The following is a 20,667-nucleotide window of genomic DNA, read 5'->3' as shown; positions in this document are numbered from 1 at the left end:
AACATTGTTCCATGGTGCAATCTAGTTTGGTGTCAGGAGAGGATTCCAAGACACTCATTTGTTACGTGGATTGCGATGAAGCGTGGATTAAAAACAAAATGCAAGCTTCAGGGCATGGGGTCTCTACATAGATGATATTTGTCCTTTGTGTCTTTCGGCAGTGGAGACAGACGAACACATCTTCTTTCAATGCACCTACTTAGTAAAGATTTAGTCAGAAATATTACTTTTGTTCAGAATTCGTAGGAATCTGACCGGAATTTGGTCTGATGAAATCGAATGGTGTGTGACTACTTTTCATGGTAACTCTGTACTCGGTCGTATCGGAAGTCTGGTTTTCAACGGGTTCTTCAACCATATTTGGACAGAGCGAAATAATCGAGTGTTCCGGGGGGAGATAAAACCAGAGCAGCAGACCTTTAATGCTATAGTCAGTGATATAAAGGTTAAGGTGTTGTCTTGGAAAAAAACCCATTGGAATTTACGGGGCCCAACAAATACTCGAAAGTTGGAACTTGGCAATCCCATTGAGTTTTAAGGCAGCCACATTATGCAAGTGGACTGGTCCAGCTACTGATTAAACCCTTATAAATACCGACGGGTCCTTTGACGAATCAACGGGTGGGTTCGGTGCTATATTGCGAAAAAACAAGGAAATACTATAGTAGCAGCAGCGGCTAGTACAGAAAGATCATTAGTTATCACTCACGAATTGCAAGGAATTAGATTGGGACTACAACTAGCCATTAAATTCGGGAAACGGCGAGTGAAGATTGCAACCGATTCGTCTCTAGCAGTGTTAATTTTCAAGAATGAGGGGAGAAACCTCCTTGGCAGGTTATCCGATTGGTCAGAGGAAACCATGCACTATGGAGGCAATTTGAAGAATGTGACAGTACCCACGTGTATCGCGAAATCAATCAAGCGGCTGACTACCTTTCGAAAATGAAACCTCAGACGGGGTTCGTGGAAATGAGGGCGAATTTATTACCAGCAGATCTGGAAAAGATAGTAAGGTAAGATAAAAGTGGTATTATAAGAGTTAGGCATAATTGATTTTCAACATTGTTAGTATTCTTTGCACGTTCGTCAATTTTGTTGGTTTTTTAGTTTATGCGTATTGATTTACTAATTCGTTTTAGGTTCCTTTTGTAAAGGGTCGGGCTTTCAACCCGCTGACAAATTCAAATAAAAAAAATCCTCAGGAAGATTGAACATTTGAACCCCAAATTTGTGGAGAGAGAATTCGAAAATGGAAGGAAATCAAGATTTGGTTGATTGATGAAATCAGTAGAGAGAGCGCTTGAGAATTCTTTCTCTAAAAACAGGTTTTACAGAGATGGAAAGAGAGTAATCGAAAGAGCTGACTGGGAATATTTCAGAAATCTAAATAGAGAGAAAGATTGGATTAGATTTTGGAAGATATTGTAAACTCCATTGCTGTTTTCAGAAGGAGTGATTAATGAAGATAATTTTATAGGGAAAGAAATCAGAGATGCTTTCTAGAGAGAGAGAGAATACTGATCAAAATATTTTTCAGAGAAAGAAATGGTGGGCAGACTCCTTTCCTGATTTGATTTAACAAGATTGCTGAAGATTGAGAGATTAGCTGAAGATAGAGATAAGATATTCTTCTCTCTACAATCTTAGAAACAGAGAAGGAGTGAGGGAAAGAAAGAGAGAGAACGGTGGAGTCAAAGCTGGAAATTTAGAGAGAGAGTTGGGATTGAATATTCTCAGAGAAATCAAGAAGGAGATTTGGGATATTTGTAGAGAGATATTCTGACCTTAGAAAGAGAGGGTGATTGGAGAAGAGATATTAAAGAGAGGAAGTGAACCTAGTCTTCTTCTCCCTCTCATGGAACAAGGGTTGGTCGACTTTCATTCTCTCATAGAAAGTTTTAGACAAAGATGGTAAGAGGATTCGATTGACAGGAAGTCTCGGCTGGATGAAGAAGACAGCTTGAATCAAGGAATTGACTGATGGTGTGTTTGGATGGCGGAATCATGAATCCGCGGATTCATTAGTCCTTGGGATTCATGATTCCACGGATTCATGAATCCAAGTAATAGTTTTTGACTTGTTTGGCAACTAAGAATCCTATGATTTATTATTATATGAGTATTTTTAAACGTCTTTAGAAAAAATATAATTTTTGAAAAAAACAATCATTTTGAAAGAAAATAATGATTTTGTAAAAGGAAATATTTTTTTGTTGATTTTAAGTTTGAAATTTAGGTTCATTAATCCAAAATCCTAGCAAAATCCTAGCAAAGTTTTAGACAAAGATGTTATTCTTCTTATTCTTTCATTATAAAAAAAACAGAGGGAGAACAGAGCAGGAAATATCTTCTCTTTGGGGGGAACTGAAACCATCAATTAAGCTTTGTTCTCCTCTTCTCTGAGCTTCAAGAATTATATTTGTAGAGAGAGAGAAGAACATATCCATATTGTAGTGAGAGATAAAAGTTTTATTCTCCCTTTTCTTACTGTTTTCTTAGAAATCATATTGTAGAGAGAGAGAGAGAAGTGAGAAAAACAGAGAGAATCATTATATATACAGAGAGAGAATTGTTGCTACTACTTACTGTTCTTCTCCTTTCCTTTCAAATTACACAAAATGTTTAGTGAAAGAGAGAATTGTAGAGAGGCTGAGAGGAGAATTTTGGAGTGATGTTCATTGGGTTTTGGTTGAATATTTTGTGAGAGTAATCTTCATCAACACCATCTTTCATCATCCCTTATCATAATCTTGTTGCCTTCATCATAATCATCTTGGACAGGGAACATGGAGCAACTTCTTTAGGGCTTGGCACACCTCCTTTTTTTTAAGACAAACATAACGTCTATTGATTGAAAGAGTTAGTTACAATGATGTCATGATGAGATAAGCAACAGTTACAACTTACAAGTAGAGTAAGTAATACCCTTTTTCCTAGTGTTAATGGCAAGAGAGTTTGCTAAGCTGTTGTGTTTCCTATTTACATACAAAAATTTGATGCTATCAAAAGTGGAGATTTGCTGTTTAATCTCCTTAACAACATGCTTAGCTGTCCAGCGGGTGGAGTTGCGGATTCCATTCAAAATATTGTTGATATTGATAGAGTCTCCTTCAAGTTGTATTCTTTTGATTCCATGCATTTTTGCCCAAAAAACTCCATAGAGTGCAGCTTTACCCTCCCCTTCATCTACTGATCTGGAGGTGGTGAGGGTAGAGTCTCTTGTGACTTGATGCCCTGTTGAGTCAGAGATAACAATAGCCAAAGCTGAGGTTAAAGAGTTTTTATCAAAAGAGACATCATAGTTGATTTTGTGTAATGAATTTCTCCTCTATAATGTATGTGATAATCATGAGTAACTAATCTTCTCAATTTAGGGTTATGATGAAGTTCTGATTATGCATATTTCTTAGACGATTATTTTGATAGATTAAGTGTTTCATGTATTGATTTCTTTTAGACTTTGTTCATGATTTCTTCATCGATTAATACTCTTGAGTTGATTTATCATATTTAGAATGACACCTTTAATGATTAATACTTCTTAGTTGTTAGTCGATTATTGAATCCTGACTTGTCTCATTACTTATGCTTGTTGAAGCTTGATCCACCATGTTTAGGCTATGTTCTTTAATGGTGGATACTTGCTAGTTGATAGGTAATAGTTAGAGTTGATAAGAACTTAATATTTTGATTCATAAAAGATATGAAATTTAAGTCGATGTTTATGCATGATTAGAACGTATTCTACACCCTAGGCTTTCTCCCCATTTGAGTTCATCTTCATAATTTGTTTTAATATTTTATTTCATCACCAAAACAAAAATCATTTGAAAAATGACCACCGTGCACTTGCGGATCGACCTTTTAGGGACATCTTTTAGGCCCATCAATAGGTCACACCCCCCACCACACGGCCCGCACCCACACTACACGGTCTTGGATCAAACATTAGGGCATGTTATTTGCTAAGACTTGTTTATTAAATCTTCAAAGTTCTGGACCCCCAAAGATCTCAAAACTTTTAATAGTTCTAGCACATAAATGTTTAAAACTTTAAAGGTTCAGAAATTTTGAAACTTATAAAAACCTGGAACATTAAAGTCTTAGATCGTTAAGTTCCACAATCTTTTTATTATAACTTTGAGGATCCACAGCTTTTTTTAAAACTTTAAAGGGTCTGCTTTAAATCTAAGTCGTCCAAATTAATGGCTGAGATTAAAACAAAAATTATGTTATTTAAGAGTTAAACTTTAAATATTAGTAGTTAGTTTACTCCTCTTCTTCATCTTCTCTTTATCTTCACCACACACCACAATTCTCTTTCACGCACTCACTCTCTCTTTGTCTCTCTCTATCTAACTCTTATGTAAATACGAGAAGATAGGAAAAGTGGAAATCTTTTCTCCTTCATCATCCACGTGATTTCCTATACTAGGTAGACCCTTCACTAAGGCATGCATTCCGCTGAGCGGGGGTTATTCGTCCAGACTATTTATTAGATCTTTAAAGTTCTTAGATCTTTGAAGTTTATCGTTATTGTTAGAGCTCTTTTTAATAACTTTAAGAATCAGCATTATTGTTTAGAACATTTTTTTAAGAACTTTCAAAGTCAGAATTATTGGGTAAGAATAATTTCAGCAACATAAGGATAAAATGTCACGTTAACTACATAAGGGTAAACCATTTCACAAAACTATATTAAGGGTAAAAATGTCATTTTCACCACATAAATGGTAAATAAATACTCTTATTTCATCAACCAAATATATTTCATGGAAGATTTTCTATGCACATATTGTTGCCGTTAGATCATATTTATTTGATCTTTTGCGCACAATATTAGCCTCAAAATAACCTTTTGATTGTTCATATTTAGTTAAATAAAGTTTAAATTATGTTTAAACAGAAAAAACGGATCGAAAGACGTGTTTCTAAATGGTTGGTCTATTTTATTTTGTACGGACTTTTAGTTGAATTTTTTTTACATATAAGAGTCCGACCAGCATTATAGGTACTCGTTCTAAGTATGTCAAAAACCGGTCCAATCGGACCCGTTTCACCCAGAAAAGGCATCCTTCCTCTTTCTTTCTGCCATGTGGAAACCCTAACATTGGCAGTCAAGTATATCCGAATTATAGCTCGACGATCTTGTTTCACTACTCATCGTTCATCACTACTTCAATATTCTCTCGCAGTATTTGAATGACGTACTTTGAATCACTACGTCATCTAAAGGCGCCCTGAAAAGACTGACATTTTGTAATCTTTTAAAGGCACTCCCTAGTTCCTTGCATTTCAACCAAACACTTAAAATTTCTCAGAAATACTTAGTTTTCCAATCTAAATGTTTTCACAATGTAACAAACAGACCCTTAATGGAATATGAAAGCACAATAAAATAAGAAAATATTCTAAAGATTATACTCAGACAAGTGGGATCAAGCACTAACTTCGCTACTCCTAGATGTGGCGGCCACCCAAAAAAATATATGTCATACAAAGGCACGACGATACAGCGCCTGTTGTCAACAACATATTCACAGAAATAGTGAAGGGCACAGATACTTCCGTCGAAGGAGCTTCTCAAACTACGAGCAAAATATATGGGCAAAAAAAGGAAAAAGTTTCTGTTTTCGTTATCATTGTGTTCTGTTGTCATCATCATTGAAACTTTTTTCGTTATCATTGTGTTCTTGTGTCATCATCATTCTCGTCATGCTTGTATCGTCTTAACTCTCATCGTTAACCGCACTCCCCTTGGCATTGCCACTCCCCTTGGCATTTCCACTCCCCACGGCATCAGTGCATCACCATGTGCGTTTGCTTTGCGGACATTGTCATTGGAGTTGAACTTAACACGGCCTTCTTTCCTTCGCTGACGTGGTTGTTTAGTTGCGAACAGACAATGGCGCACAGACAATAGGCACAGAGACAATAAGGAGATACATGTTTGAACGAACATCTTAATCTAATAAAATTATGAAACTTATGAAAAAGATATTTTGAAATGAAATAAACTTATACTTGTTTTCAGGAATACATAACTTCAGTGAAAGGGATACACCTTGTTTTCATTGTTGGGTTATGGTACTCAAGTATGAGTTAAAGACTAATTCTTTTTCTTTTAAGACACAACGGAAAAGTCAATGAAGAAGGTGAATCCTCAACAAACAAGAAAAGGTGAAAGTTTAGGTGTTTAAAAATAACAAGATTTACGATAATACGATTTAACATACTCTTTAAGCACTCTTCCAGCTATAACACCCTTATGGGCTTCTCTCCCCTCTGGATCAATCGATAAAAACAAAAAACAAGCTTTTAACTCCCTTCTCATCCAAATTAAGAACAAATTTTTTAAGTGGCAAACCAATTTTCTCTCTCAAGCTGGTCGCTCAATTGTTATCTCTACGATTGTAGCGGTCGTTCCCCTATAACAAATGCAGTGTTTTGCCATTCCCAAAGGCATATGAAACAGCATCGAGTCCATACAAAAGACTTTCTGGAAGGGAAAAGCCAAAAGCTTTCACACCATCAACTGGGCCGCCATTTGTAAGCCACGCAAATTTGACGGATTAGGTCTTCGTCTTCCGCTTCTGGGCAATCAAGCCTTCCTCATCAAACTGAACTGGCGGCTTCTCAACAACCCCCAATCCATCTGGGTCTTGATTGTCCAGAAGCGGAAGACGAGGACCTAGCCCGTCAAATTTGCGTGGCTTACAAATGGCGGCTTCTCAACAACCCCCAATCCATCTGGGTCCAAGTCTTCAAAGCTAAGTACTTTCGCAAATCTACTAAACCCCCCCTAAGGCTAATCATTCTTGGCTCTGGAAAGCTATCAGTGAACAATTCAGTCAAATGGATAGATTAGTCTTCTGGGACATCACTAAAGGTACTAAGATTAGTATCTGGCATGATTTCTGGATCCCGAACCACCCCCTCCCATTAACAATCAGCATAACTCTAGCCTTGAATGGGTCGTCCAGTTAATTACTAACAACAATTGGAACACTGAAATGCTTAACAATTGTTTTGATCATGATATTTGCAATGCTATCCTTAGTATTAATTTGCATAATGAAAAGGAAGATACGGCTAAATGGGCGCTCACGAAATCAGGTAAGTTTTCCTTAAAATCTATGTATAATTATTTGAGAAATGAGAATTATAATATTATGAATGATACGACGAACTGGTTCTTCATATGGAACATGAACACGATCCCAAGGATAAAACTATTTCTATAGAAATGCTGTACCAACAGTCTACCAATAAGGGACAAAGTTGGCAGGTATATTGGTAACATTAACACCTGTACTAACTGTGATGCTATCGAAACAATAGACCATGTGATGTTACACTGTAACTATGCCGGGGCAATATGGTTTCATTTTCAGGTCAGAACAGAACGATTGACGACGGTTAAACAATGGGTTCAGCATTGGAAACCACTGGATGAGGAAACCACGAATTTATATACAAAAAATTTTATGGTTCATATTGAAAGCGAGATGCGAGAGCTGCTTTACCGAATCTAAACAAACCTCATTACAGATGATCCGCCGAATCAACAATACGTCCACCACACCACTTACAGTTGAATCATTACTAACAAAGAAATGCAGGAAAGAACCAAGGAAACAACAATGGAACCCTCCATCGACACCATTTCTTAAAATCAATGTAGACGCATCGTTCACACAATTGACAGAACCAGCTGAAATAGGGTTCATTATTCATGACGAAGAAGCAAAATCTATAATAGCTGTCGCAGATACCGTGAGAGGACAAAATTCAGAAGAATGTGAAAGTATGGCCATCCACCACGGCATAGTATGGGCAAGTCAACTACAATTCCAACATATTTAAATCGAAAGTGATAATCTAACTATCATCAATTACATCAATAACCAGAAGGAAGGTTTACACTGGCAATCCAAGCAGATCATAGATAAGTCGCTAGAACTCAAGAATCAGTTCACAGAGATCATATTCACTCATGCCCCCGGAGAAATCATCACTAAAGCCGATGCACTAGCTAAATGGGGTAGAATTAATTGTCAGAAAAGAGTGTGGAATGTCGAGCCTTCTTTTGTTTTCGCTTCCAGTTAGTTTGACATTGTTAGACTTTGTCGGTTTGCTTTTAATATATATTTCTCATCAAAAAAAACCTTGACGAACAACAAAATTCAACTTCCAAGAAACCATAATATTCTTGAAGAAGTTGCAGAGTTCCTACAGAAACAGAATAGTTCCGTCGGACGCTAACCAGTTCCGCCGGAGACTAACCAGTTCCGTCGGAGACTAACCTGTTCCAGCGTAAACTAAACAGTGCCTGCAAAAACTAAATTTTTTCTATAGATTATTTAATTACGGACTCCCGAAGAGAAAAAATTGCAAACTAACCAACCAAATTCCAGGATGCTGTTTGTAACCCCAGTCCAACATACAAAGACATTTGGCCCCTGTCCTATGTTATTGAGAAATAAGCTAATCACATCTCATCTTAGTGGTAATCAATGGTAAAATTCATGGGTTTTTTCGTCCAGATAATCATTAATAAGACTTTGAAGGATGTGAATATCATCAGATATTTTCGAAGCATCGCAAACGGCCTTCTTTTACCTCTTATAATGTCGATAAACGGCAAATTATCATATATGATTATATACCACGAATCACCATAAGGATATGTAATAGAGAATTCAACACATACTTTCACAATCAAATTGGATTATAATCATATAAATCTTAAACGGAAACGAAAATAGTTTTGATCATTGACTTACTTGAGCTTCAACTCTCATTTCTCTGACAATGGAAGTCAGTTTAAAGCTCACCATTTTAATCTTACAATAACAATACAAAGATTTACAGGCAAAATCAAAACAAACAAATCATACAAAAAAAAACCCAATCTAGATAAACAAAAGTTAGATTCAAAACAGAAATAATCGAACACTCGAATCATAAACAAAGAGGAAAACCCCAGTTTCTAAATCAATCAATGAAGCAGTAGTAATTGAAGTACCTTCAAATTGAGCTCTTTTTCTTTGAAATCAGAAGAACTTTAGATCGAAATCGAACTCCGAATCGAAATCAAACATGACCATAAGTAGTAGTTCTTGATGTACCACCAACAACAGAAAGTAATCCACCATCAGCAACTTCATCTTCATCTAGAAATAGATCATCTGTAACCCTAAAAGCCGAATGTAAACCAACAAATACAAGTCCAATGATGATTGAAACAAGAACATTCAACCAAACATGAGTAAAAATTAGGGCAACAATCGTGACTATACTCAACACAACCAGAATAACACGATCATCGAAAGTCCGATTGAATATAACTAATGGTTCGTCACGAAAGAAATAAAGAAACAACCAACCAACGAATACTATCAGAAAGACAATCATTGAAATCGGATGCCATAAAAGACTCAAGAAAAGTATAATTAACATAATCATGGCGTAATTAACACGGAAATAACTGATATTTCTTTTCATACGGATTATTGCTTCACCAAAACTTAAAGGTCGATCAAAAGAAGATGGATCTGAAAGTTCTTTCCATGGACGACGAGTTGCGATTAATGATTTACCTCTTTCTTTTGCTCTTGATATGAATTCGATTCCTGATGTTGAACTTGAAGGTGTTGATACTGGAATCGAACCATAATAACCAGATTGGGGGGCTGCCGACATTGTAAAGAAAGGTTAATCTTGAGAGTACTAGGGGTTGAAGAAGGAGGATGTAGTAATGAAAACCCTAATTTTCAGTTTTAATGAATCCGTGTTGATCTTCTTTCTCTCTCTCTCTTTCTTTCTTGGTAGAAGAAAATGTAGTTTTCCAAGTCTGAACCTCTCTCTCTCTTCCTTGTTATTTCGATGAAGATCAACGGTTGACTGTTACGAGTCTGTTCTATTAAAATTAGGGGTGGAAAACGGTCGAGTCGGTTTAAGCTTCTTGGGCCGGTCCAATCCGAAACCAAAAACTTTGTGTTCACTCCATTACTCAGACTAAGTTATCGATTTGATTCCAAGATACTATACTACACGATACATAATTATAAATCATAGAACATCAGAAAAATCGCAGAGTTCCACCAAAATAGGTATCCATCACCAAATGGTCCATATCAGAAATGGCGATGGTGGTCGGAAGTTGTGGTGGTGGTGGTGGTGGTGGAGATGAGGCCAAGATAAAAAGGTAAATTTCAATCAAATTTGTTTTTTAACTAAAAATAAGGGTGCCTCTGAGTCAATCTTAATTAAGCAAACTTTTTTTGTTATGGAGAAATCTTGGATGCCCCGTAGCCGCGACAAGCCCCAACCTTTTATTTTTATCCATTTTTTGTTGTTGAAAGAGCCACTACCTTTACTTAATTGTAATAATTATTCCTTTAATCCTATAGATAGTGATCTGGAACCTAAATCGATGTCTAAATTGACTCTAATCATATTTCAGAATGTCATTTTTAGTGTCTGGCTTGTAGTTTTCGAGCCGTGTGAATAGTTAACTTAGGCAAAGTATCAACTTTTTTTGTCTTCCCACTCGTTCTTTCTAAGTACCATTAAGTTGAGAATTCCTACCTAGGATGGGGGCTATTTGAATCAGACACATACAATAAAGAACACATAAAAACATTCATAACAATGGAATGTAGTTGTATTAGAAAGATTACCACAAGTCAGTTTAACAACAATATGTGCCTCGAGCCAACATTAGCTATTAGCCTATTATTCATCAATGCAATTGATTAGAATTTTTAATAAATGGGTACGAGTACGCCCTGAATAATAGAGTTGTTAAAGAAGAAAGTGTTGATTCAACTTTTGGCACATGGACATTTGCAGAGTATGAACAGCTAATGCAGGTCCCTTGTGCTCGCTCCAACAAAGTTCTTTCGTTTCTTTTGCTCGTTTATAGATGAAAGTTTTGCTATAGTTTCCAAATCAAGAGCCTTTTTGGTTTTGGAATTACGTTTGCAAAGTATTTTTTTTCGTGCCCTAAAGTAAAAGTCAATAAGATCGCCAACCAGATAAAACAACTCAGAATATTTCTTTCTCAGTAGGTTTATAGAAAAATGACTAGAAAAACCAACACTTTTGCTCAATATTCAGAAGTTCTACTTTTGAAGTATGCATTAGTTGCATGAGCAAATTGCATTTGCTAGGAGTAATGATCTATTAGGTATCTGGAATAACATTTGAATGAGAGAATGTGACGCTGCTAAAAATTCAAACAGAAATTAGATTTATGTCCAAAACTTAGAACTCGATAAAACCTAAATAGGGTAAAATATCTAAACTTTATAGATAAATTGGAAGAATTAAAAACTACCGGATCCTCTTTATATAGCATTAGAATTTCATAAACCTAAACTTAACAAAAAGATGGAAAATAGAAAACTAGCTAAGAACCTAAAAAAAAACTTACAAAAATGATAAAAGAACTATTAAAAGTCGATTTTAAAGGCCTAAATGATCCAATTTGTCCCCCAAATCGGACCAATTGTAACGATAGCCACAATGATTGTGCAGAACGTTATTTTACACTAACGTTCAAAATTTCATCCAACTCCTATATTCGTAGATTCGATTTTTGGCAAAAAAAAAAAAAAATTTGCAGCACCAATTTCTTTTTAAAAATTTTCGGTCAATTTCTCGAAACCAAAATGTGATTCTGCTGAATACCTAGCTTTGTCTCTGGTTCATGTAGAAATGAAAAATTAAATATTATTTCTTTTGTAGTGTACGAATGTGCTAAGCACATCCCAACGTGTTGATTATCTCCATTTACTTGACCCATTAATATACTCGCAAGTCACAAGATACTCTCGCAAGTCACAAGATACTCTCGCAAGTCACAAGAGTGAGATCATCATAATAGATCACAAGAGACGTGCCTACACAATTTTAATATATTCATAATCATCACATCAACCAATATTTCTCACACAAATAAAGAGGGAAAAGACTCCAAAAGAGTACTAGACCTAACCATAAATAGTCTCACGTCCCTTGGGGGAGTGTTCAGTGTGCTATAAGTGTATGCCTAAGTTTGTAAGCGGCAAGATTTTTTAAGTGGGTTCGTGGAACCTTCGTCAAAAACAAAATCTCGTATCTATATGAAGTGCCAAAAACGAGCATAAATGCATAATATTGGTAAGGCTTAAGACGTCACAAGCAGTATCAAATCCGAAGACAACTACTCGTTGATAGATAAGGTTTGGGACATCACATAAATAGTGACCAAAGCTCTAAAAGTATTTTCTATTAAAACTGGTAGGCAACTCCATGTTGGAAGGAAGTAGATTATTTAAGTGATCAATAAATGAAAAATATAAAACTTTGAGACTAAAATCAGACCCACGATTCGGTGCTAATTTTAAATGATTAATCAATTAATGGTTGACCATCAAACAAAGTGTATCTTAACAGCAGGACTAATACAAATGAGTCCAACAATTGTATTTCTCATCTCATCGAAAAAAAAAATTTGTACTTTCTCTAATAATGTAAAATCAAGTAGAAAAAGCAGATGGTCCTACTCCTTTAAAGTCCCAATCTAAAGAAAATTGAAGATACCCATCTAGATCCGGTGGTTTGAGCTGTCAATTATCTTGTTTGGGATATACATTTTCATGGGTTCTTTTGGTCTCTTTCTAAGTTCATTAGATTTCTGTTCCATTATTTACTAGGTGCCAATTACTGCCGTTTTTGTTGTTTAATCAACTACTTCCATTCAGTTTAATAATCCATAATTCAATAAACTTTTTCAGTTTTAAACAAAATTGATATCTCTCTCACATCAAAATTTGTGACCACACTTTGGTTTTGTTGGGAGGAAAGACAAATGATCAAGAAAAAGATCTAGAGATAACCCAAACAAGAATACAAACCTAGCTGCACATCATGTGTCATATATGTTAAAATTTGGTGCTTCTTTCATCCAGGTCGCTAAAGAATCAAAGCCAGACCGATGTCGGTCAATAGATGAAGGACCAACACTTTTGTGGACACTTAAATGGATCATTGCAAATAAAAAACAAAACGTGTTTTTCTGTAGAGACTCAAAGAATGTTATAACCACGATGAATCAGAGATACCGGAAGAAAATTTCACTCACACTGGACAACAATAAATGTATCGTAAAATATTAAGAGTTTAATGAGTACTTTTCTTAATGTAAAGTTTAACTATATATAAATCGTTCCGTTAATGTTGAAGTGGACAAATTTGCGAAGTAGTCTAGCATGCATAAAATGTCTAGATTATGGCCCATAAAATATTACTTCACATAAACTCCCCCCCCCCCCCCCCCCCCCATCCAGTCTAGACCCAGCTTCTACCCAGGCCATGCCAGCCTGATCTACACTGAGGTGGGAGTGAAATGTGCCTATAGGCAACAGAGCGTCTAACTAACTCGGTGGCACTTATACACTTACCAAATTTTACCTGCCACACTCACATCTTGGACAAAGAACACTTCAGATGTAAGTGTATATAACAAAAATGGTGAGTGTATTTATAATTTCCCATTAGGTTATGGTTTGTTTTGATTGTGAGGCCCACGAAATATGTAAGAAGTTCAAGTATATACTATATTGGTGGTACGTAGTGGTCAACAAACACAAATTCAAGGGAGCTCAAACAGCTTGCCTGTACAGAGTCACTCGCCAAAATTGTACTCCCCGAGTAACTAACAAAAAAGTAAACCAACATAAAGGCATTTTTCGAGTTATAATGCCATAAGTTGGTCACGTAAAGTGCTATCAGAACACCAAAAAGTTCACACAAGAAGAGTGGGTACATGTTGGCACGCCGCACGTGAAATCATGGCCCTATGATAATTCTCGCCTCATCTGCCCGATATAACATTCATTTCACATTTATAGAGCTCAGTCGAGCCTCCGAAGCTTCCCTGTCAGCATAAAGAAACAAGTCAAATAATAAAACATGTTACTAGAGCATATGCATAAATATACATGTATATGATTTTTCTTTTTTTGCATTTTAAAAAATATGATTTGCTAGTGTTAATTGTTTAACTCAATTAAGTAATTTGAACCTTCCAGATTCGATGGAGAAATAATGGACAGATCGTATAGAAGTAATAATAAAAGATAAAAGTGAACCTGAATGCATCTTCGATCTCTTTGTTTCCAGGGTCAAGCTTCAGACCTCCAAAGAAAGCTTCTGCTGCTTCATCATACTTCTGTGATATAAATGCAACAAAAGAAAATAAAAATGATTTCTCATCTAAGAAGGATGAAAAGGAAAAGGGCAAAACGAAGAGACGAACTTTCAGTATATTGAGAGCTACACCAGCTCGGTAGTAACCCTTAGGCCAGTCGGGCCTCCTCAGTATGCATTCCTTAGCATCGTCTAAAGCAAGATCTCCTTTTCCCATATGGGCATAACACATGCTCCTATTGGACAGTATAGCTGCATCGCTTGGATCCATATTGTTGGCCTGCATCCCATTATAAAAGCTAAACATGAACAGGCAAAAAACAAGCAATATCCCAGAAAATAGGATTTCTGGTCTTCGACAAGAATGATGATAAGTGTGAATAGCCCAACAAGGAGAAGGTAAGGTACGAATGTAATACCTCAGCCTCTCCACTGATCGTCAATTGGTTGCGCTGGAAGTCCACAAACTTATATGCAATCAGAGCTAGGTCTAATAGTGGCACATGCTCTTTGTCACTTGTTGGGCTCAAACAATGGGGCATATGACAATAGTCCACACAACAATGGGTAGTCGAAATATAATATCACAATATATGGATGATTTACCCATATATCACTAAGGAAGCCTATGCATGAAAAATAGGAACAAGGATATACTACCCCAAACATTGGATTTCAAACACTGATTCAGTTAGCAAGAAAGGATCAAAGAAAACGATGTAGAAACGCCCAAGATTCACAAAGGGTAGCTTAAACTACTGCATGGCAAAATAGGATCAAGTTTTAAATGTTTCTCAACCTTGAACCTTGTTTTAAAATTATGAACTGAAATAGACATTTTGTCTTTCGCTATTATTTAGGTACATATTTGGTGATATAGGTCTTACATGCACAACCATAGAGCATTAAGACAGTAACTACCTCTGAGTACCATAATGCTGCCTGCCAATACAGCTTTTTCTTCAATGCATCTGTGCCCCTTGATTTTGCTTCAAGGAACGTCTCCTTTCCCTTCCGGTTCATCTATGTCAAATGTAGAACTTTATTGAATAACAATTCGTACAATAGATTACCTCCAACGTATGAAAGTTCAAGTTGCGCTTAAAGTTCAATAGTCTATAGTGGTACATAACCTCAACTAGACATAACACTATAGAATATAGATATAAAGTTGCCTAAAGAAACATGTACTTTTTCTTTTTCACATTTCAAATCATAGCTCAATTACCTTGTCAATATTGTAAAAATAATCTTTGACACATAAAAATAAGTAACATTTAGATACCTTTTCTTCAAATTCTTTAGAATTTACACGCCTTATTACGCCATCAACACTCCAGTCCACATATGATGGAATCCGAGAAGTCACCGGGAGGAGAACCTCAACTGCTTGACGTTTACCATGAACAGCAGCAATTTCTACTGGCTTTAGCCCATGCTGGAGTAAGAAATTGAGTTTCGTAAGCGCGATAAGAAAAAAAGTATCTTCTTGAACGAGTTGTCTTATAAATGGTGTCAACTTCAAAAGTATCAGTATTTAAAGGAAATAACATAAAAACAAAAGAGCAAAATTCACAATTTTTGTCTATTTTCCGACGTGGATAAGTTACATAACGAGGAGATCCTATCATCAAAAGTCCTACAATTGGATCATCTCCTTGTTGGGACAGTAGAGAGGTGTAGGATGGCTCTTAAAACTCCCGCAGTGTTGTACGATAGAAGAGTTCTTAATAGAAACTTCACAAATTAAAAAAAAAATGTGGTCAAAGAGCTACTGTGGATAAGCTTACAATATTTGTCACATTTGGATCAGCACCAGCTTTGATTAAAGATCTGACGATTTCTGGAAATTGTTCGACAGCAAGTATAAGAGGTGTTATCCCCAATGGTCCAGCATTTGGGTCAGCACCTTCCTGAGTACATGGCAAAAGAACAAAAAAGAATTTCTTACATGTTATAGAGGCAATGCAGCGAAGAGTGCGGAGAGGTATATAAAGAATTGTACATAAGTACATTAACCTTTATTCAGCTATACACTATCCAAGGATTAAAAGTCCTTTCAACGAAGTTGAGAAATTAAGATTAAAGACACCTTCAATATCATGTCAATGGAGAAAACACATTAATATCTATGGACTATGGTATTTGACTTCTATTAAGAACTAATGGTGTGTTTGGATGTAGGATTCCAAAGTATGATTCCTACAAAAAAAAAAATGGGATTTGGTAGGAATCATGATTCCTTGGTCTGTTTCGCGAAACCAAAATTTCCAAGACTCTTGAATCTTCAGGATTCCCAAGTCCTAAATTTGCAATGGACCAAAATCTCACCCAACTCCGTACGGTTTGCTAGGATTTTGGATCATCACCCAAATTTCAAACTTAAAATGAACCTACTAAAAATTTCATTGAAAACACATTTTTTCCCCTCAAATTACAATTTTTCAGAAACAGTTTTTTTCAAAATTTGTGTTGTTTTTTCAAAACCCGTTCTTTTCAAAACTCACTTTTTTCAAAATCTGTTTTTTGAGAAAAAATTTCTCTCAAAAATCAATTTTTGTCAAAATTGGTGTTTTTTTTCAAAACTCGTTCTTTTCAAAACTCACTTTTTTGAAGATCCGTATTTTCCGAAAACTGTTATTTTCATAGTTCCGTTCTGTTTCAACATCCATTTCATTTTTTCTAAAACATTTTTTCCCGAAAAAACTGGAAATACGATTTCTAAGAAAAAACGGTTCTTTGAAAAAATGGATATCGAAAAAAAAAAAAACGGTTTGAAAAGAGAAGAAAAATTATTGAAAAAAAAAGCGTATCTTCAAAAAACGTTTTTTCATAAAAAAAAAAATCAAATAATAATGAATCTTAGGATTCTTACTGTTTACCAAAAAAAAAAATCATTTGGACTGATGAATCTGTGGAATCGTGAACTGAAGGACTCATGATTCTTTCATCCAAACGCCATAAAGTTATTTTAAGTTCACCATCAAAGACATAGAGGAGAAACATCATAGTTGATAACTTATCCAAGTTGTTGGCTGAATACATTGGCAAATAGTGTACTAGCATTATGTATCCTGGTCAGTTCATTTTGAATGGGGAACTTGTGAAGCAATATACGGCAAGAAAATGTGTCCTCGTAATCGTGGAAGTATTAACTTGAAAAAACATGAAACTGAACCCCGTTAAGACATAGATATCCAATGACAGAGTACTGGTTTTCACTTAGTAATGAAATAGGAAGTAGCTGTAGAGCAAAGATTTGAGTGGTTTGGGCTTTGGAAAATGAGCCACAAGTTCAGTGTCAATGTCTCCAAGAATGTCAGGCAGCCCCAAACCATCTGATCTCAATGCAATTTCGGTAATGTGGGTTTCAGGAAAGCCAATGTTGCTGACTTCGGATGGTGCTTCAAAATAACTTACAGTGAGAAAGTAAGACTAACAAAATGTAGGTCACCAACAACAAAACAGGGGAAGTTTTGTACCTGAAGTAAAAGCTCTACACATTGCCTCGATTTAGAACGGATAGATGCCTGAAGTGGTGTAAATGTATGATGAAAAATTAAATTGGGCTGCACCGGACAAAGAGAGGCAGAATTTAGTGAATAAATCTCCGAGCAAAAAACATTGTGAAACAAGTCGAAGTTGAGATGAAGTGTATTCTTGTATAATTTAGCAAACCCACCGTGCCAAAAGCTGCAAACTGCAAGCACTAAATCGTCATACAGAGTAAGATAATCTAGTTATGTGAAAACAAAAACAACTTCCAACGGGCCTACCTCCGTTTAACAAAGATTATTATACATGAATACCAAGGGATGTAAATGTTCTGTCCTTGTGTAGATCTCAAGTTATAGCTAAATGGAAAGAATGACAAAATAAGAAATCATCAATCTATGATTGAAACCACTTGTATATCCTAACTTTAATCATCATTCTATGAATGAAACTAACAAATAGATGATAAAAAAAGATTATTTACTTATAGTTATAGCAAATTGATTAACTTCACAAAAACAGAGAGATACCAATTACCAACAAAATATAACATAGCAGAAAATTCAGGGAGTAAAAGCACGTTAGGGGAGAAAAGAAGAGGAATGAAACTAAGCCACAAAATTAAGGTATAACAATCACAACTGTGATTGAGTCGCTGAAATACGAACGGACACAATTGTAACTTAATCCAGACTTACATTTGCACTGAGGTCCAGTAAAACTTTAACGGCACCATGTTGACCAGCAGTAGCAGCATAGTGTAAGGGTGTGCCGAAGTCATTTAAAGCATCTACATGAACACCTTTTGAAAGTAGTAAAATAATTACTTCTATATGTCCTGTAAAAAAACGTCACATCAAACTGTAAGCGAAGAAGACATATATTTAGATTACTTATTGGATAAACATGTAGTCTAAGATAGTGTCCTAGAGAGATAGAGAAGCATGATAGGTCAGTCCTGTTAAATAGAAGGTGTATTGCCAAAGAAAAATGGATAATGTGTTACCAGGAACATTTAAAATTTCAAAGAAAATCACAATAATGGCATCTACTAATTCCAGAAATGATCTCGACTCTGCCAATCAACTTCTTAGATATTGCGTAGTTGTTTACGGTTTTGAAGTAAGAACAAATTTTACTTCCGTGTGACCCAAAAAAACAAATGAATGTCAACAAAAGAAAGCTTGACCACCAAAGAGCGTAATGTACCTTTTGCCGCAGCATTATGCAAAGGAGTGAGATTTGAATCATCTGATATCTCAGGATTGGCCCCCTTTTCGAGAAGATACTTTACAATGCTCAAATGACAGTCAATAGTTGCTAGCAACAGGGGAGTCTCACCTATAAAACACATAGAAAGGCATAACTATACATGTATGGTAGATTACTGTTAGTAATACAAAATTTACGTGTAATTAGCCTAAAAGATATGATTAGATGTATTTAAGCCAAGGTATTATGATTCATTTTCGATGTAATATTGTCTATCGATGAAATAAATTTTTCCATGGAAATATTTACGTTAGTTTAGAAATAACTATAAACTTCCATAAACCATAGAGATACAAAATGATACTATGTTACCAAACAAAGCTGCCTATACGTTCAGTATTTGGAAGATGTGAACTAACAGCTCATCTATTTGAAGTTAAGTTTCAACTCGACAATTGATTATGAAATTAATAAACTAAGATGAATTAACATACTAGACATCTTGTTGTGGAGCTACTTTCGTGTTGCACTTAAGAAATTACAACTCTGGAAGACGAGAATGTTGAAGAGAAAATAAATTGCTAATGAGTCGAAATTGGCAAGAGAAAGGGTACATGAAAGTGTTAAGAGGGTTAACTCTCGTCCACTGATCAATGCAAAAAAGGTATCGGCGTTATATATTCTTAATATCATGACATCATAAACCTCTCCATTTCACATGATATAATATAATGGTACATAAATCTTGGGTAAAATCCGAGCCTAAGCAAATAAACTCTCTAAAGTAACTCTACAATCTCAATTTTAACACAGCTGAAAGGCCTAGACAACAAAACGCAGAGCAAGCAAACTAAAACCCATAACTGTAGAACACCTTTATAGCTTTCTATGGAAGACAGTCATTTTTTCTTTACAGTTGAAGTCAAGACGTCCGGGCCCTAGGGCATGGAAATCGAAGAATCCAAACTAAAACCTATAATTCCACAATACACCATCTGAAAGTACTACAGTAATCCCTAAACCCTAAAACCATAAATGAAGAACAAAAGTCCAAAAAAAAAAAAAAAAAAACTTAAAATACCAGTTCCATCTTTTACATCTACGTCAAATCTCAACTCCTCAATCAAATACTTGCAAACATTTAATCTTCCTGCTCCAGCTGCAAAATGCAAAGCTCCTCTGCCATTTCCGTCCTTAATATCAGCAACCGTTTTTCCTAATCCTTTTCCATCATCAAACGCTGAAGCAATCTCTGATTCACAAAAAACGGTAAAAGAATCAATAAATGAAGATCACAAGAAAACGAGTCTGGATTCATATTGAGACTTACTCTTGAATTGTTTGAGGTCACCGATACGAGCAGCGTTCAGAAGTACAGTATCTGCAAGTACAAAAAAATGAAAAAGAAGAGATTAGTAACAAGAACTTCCTTAGAGGAGAAAAATCAAATGAAGAACGAGATTGAAGAAAACTAGGGTTTAGAGAAGAAGTACGGACTTGGGGTTTTAGGCTTAGTCATGATTTGCTTTTTGGGAGTACGGTGATTGGGAGGAAATGAAAGCTGAAATTTCAGTGCTTATTAATTTATAACAGTAAGTAGTGAGGGTTAGTTTTGTCATTTTGATATAAAAGGGCGGGAAGCAGAAAATACATTTAACCGAACGGTTAGGCACGTCTACTATAACGTGGGGTTATTAAAGTTGGACCCCCATCTGCAATTTTTTGGCTTTCTTTTGCAAACCTAGATCACTATTCATA

The 20,667-nt window shown here is 35.7% G+C and overlaps 1 protein-coding gene and 1 pseudogene across 2 annotated transcripts; both read right to left on the bottom strand.

Annotated features, from left to right (window-relative positions):
- Nucleotides 1-8,716: 8,716 nt before the first annotated feature.
- On the bottom strand, nucleotides 8,717-9,849 carry LOC147559092 (PRA1 family protein F2 pseudogene; annotated as a pseudogene). Its single transcript, XR_015234491.1, has one exon. The product of XR_015234491.1 is annotated as a PRA1 family protein F2 pseudogene (transcript).
- Nucleotides 9,850-13,514: 3,665 nt separating this feature from the next.
- Nucleotides 13,515-20,459, bottom strand: LOC147559091 (uncharacterized). Its single transcript, XM_086660878.1, has 12 exons — nucleotides 20,407-20,459; nucleotides 20,240-20,290; nucleotides 19,991-20,161; nucleotides 18,907-19,038; nucleotides 18,396-18,535; nucleotides 17,685-17,771; nucleotides 15,993-16,115; nucleotides 15,488-15,640; nucleotides 15,124-15,225; nucleotides 14,312-14,482; nucleotides 14,145-14,224; nucleotides 13,515-13,930 (listed from the first exon to the last, which is right to left on the bottom strand). The coding sequence occupies exons 1-12, from the start codon at nucleotides 20,426-20,428 to the stop codon at nucleotides 13,888-13,890; spliced, it is 1,275 nt and encodes a 424-aa protein (XP_086517004.1). The 5' UTR covers nucleotides 20,429-20,459; the 3' UTR covers nucleotides 13,515-13,887.
- Nucleotides 20,460-20,667: the final 208 nt, after the last annotated feature.

Source organism: Eschscholzia californica, unplaced genomic scaffold, assembly GCF_041429995.1.
Source record: "Eschscholzia californica isolate CP2 unplaced genomic scaffold, dmEscCali1.0.p SCAF_2, whole genome shotgun sequence".
Classification (NCBI taxonomy): domain Eukaryota; kingdom Viridiplantae; phylum Streptophyta; class Magnoliopsida; order Ranunculales; family Papaveraceae; genus Eschscholzia; species Eschscholzia californica.
Note: the sequence above shows the minus strand (reverse complement) of the source record. Positions and strands in the feature narration are given on the sequence as shown.

Excerpts from the sequence above, each read along its gene's own strand:
- LOC147559091 (XM_086660878.1), bottom strand. The coding sequence starts at position 20,428 with ATGACTAAGCCTAAAACCCCAA. Across the intron at positions 20,291-20,406 it reads GACTAAGCCTAAAACCCCAA|ATACTGTACTTCTGAACGCT; the intron begins GTCCGTACTTCT and ends TTGTACTTGCAG. Across the intron at positions 14,483-15,123 it reads CAGCATTATGGTACTCAGAG|GCCAACAATATGGATCCAAG; the intron begins GTAGTTACTGTC and ends AATGGGATGCAG.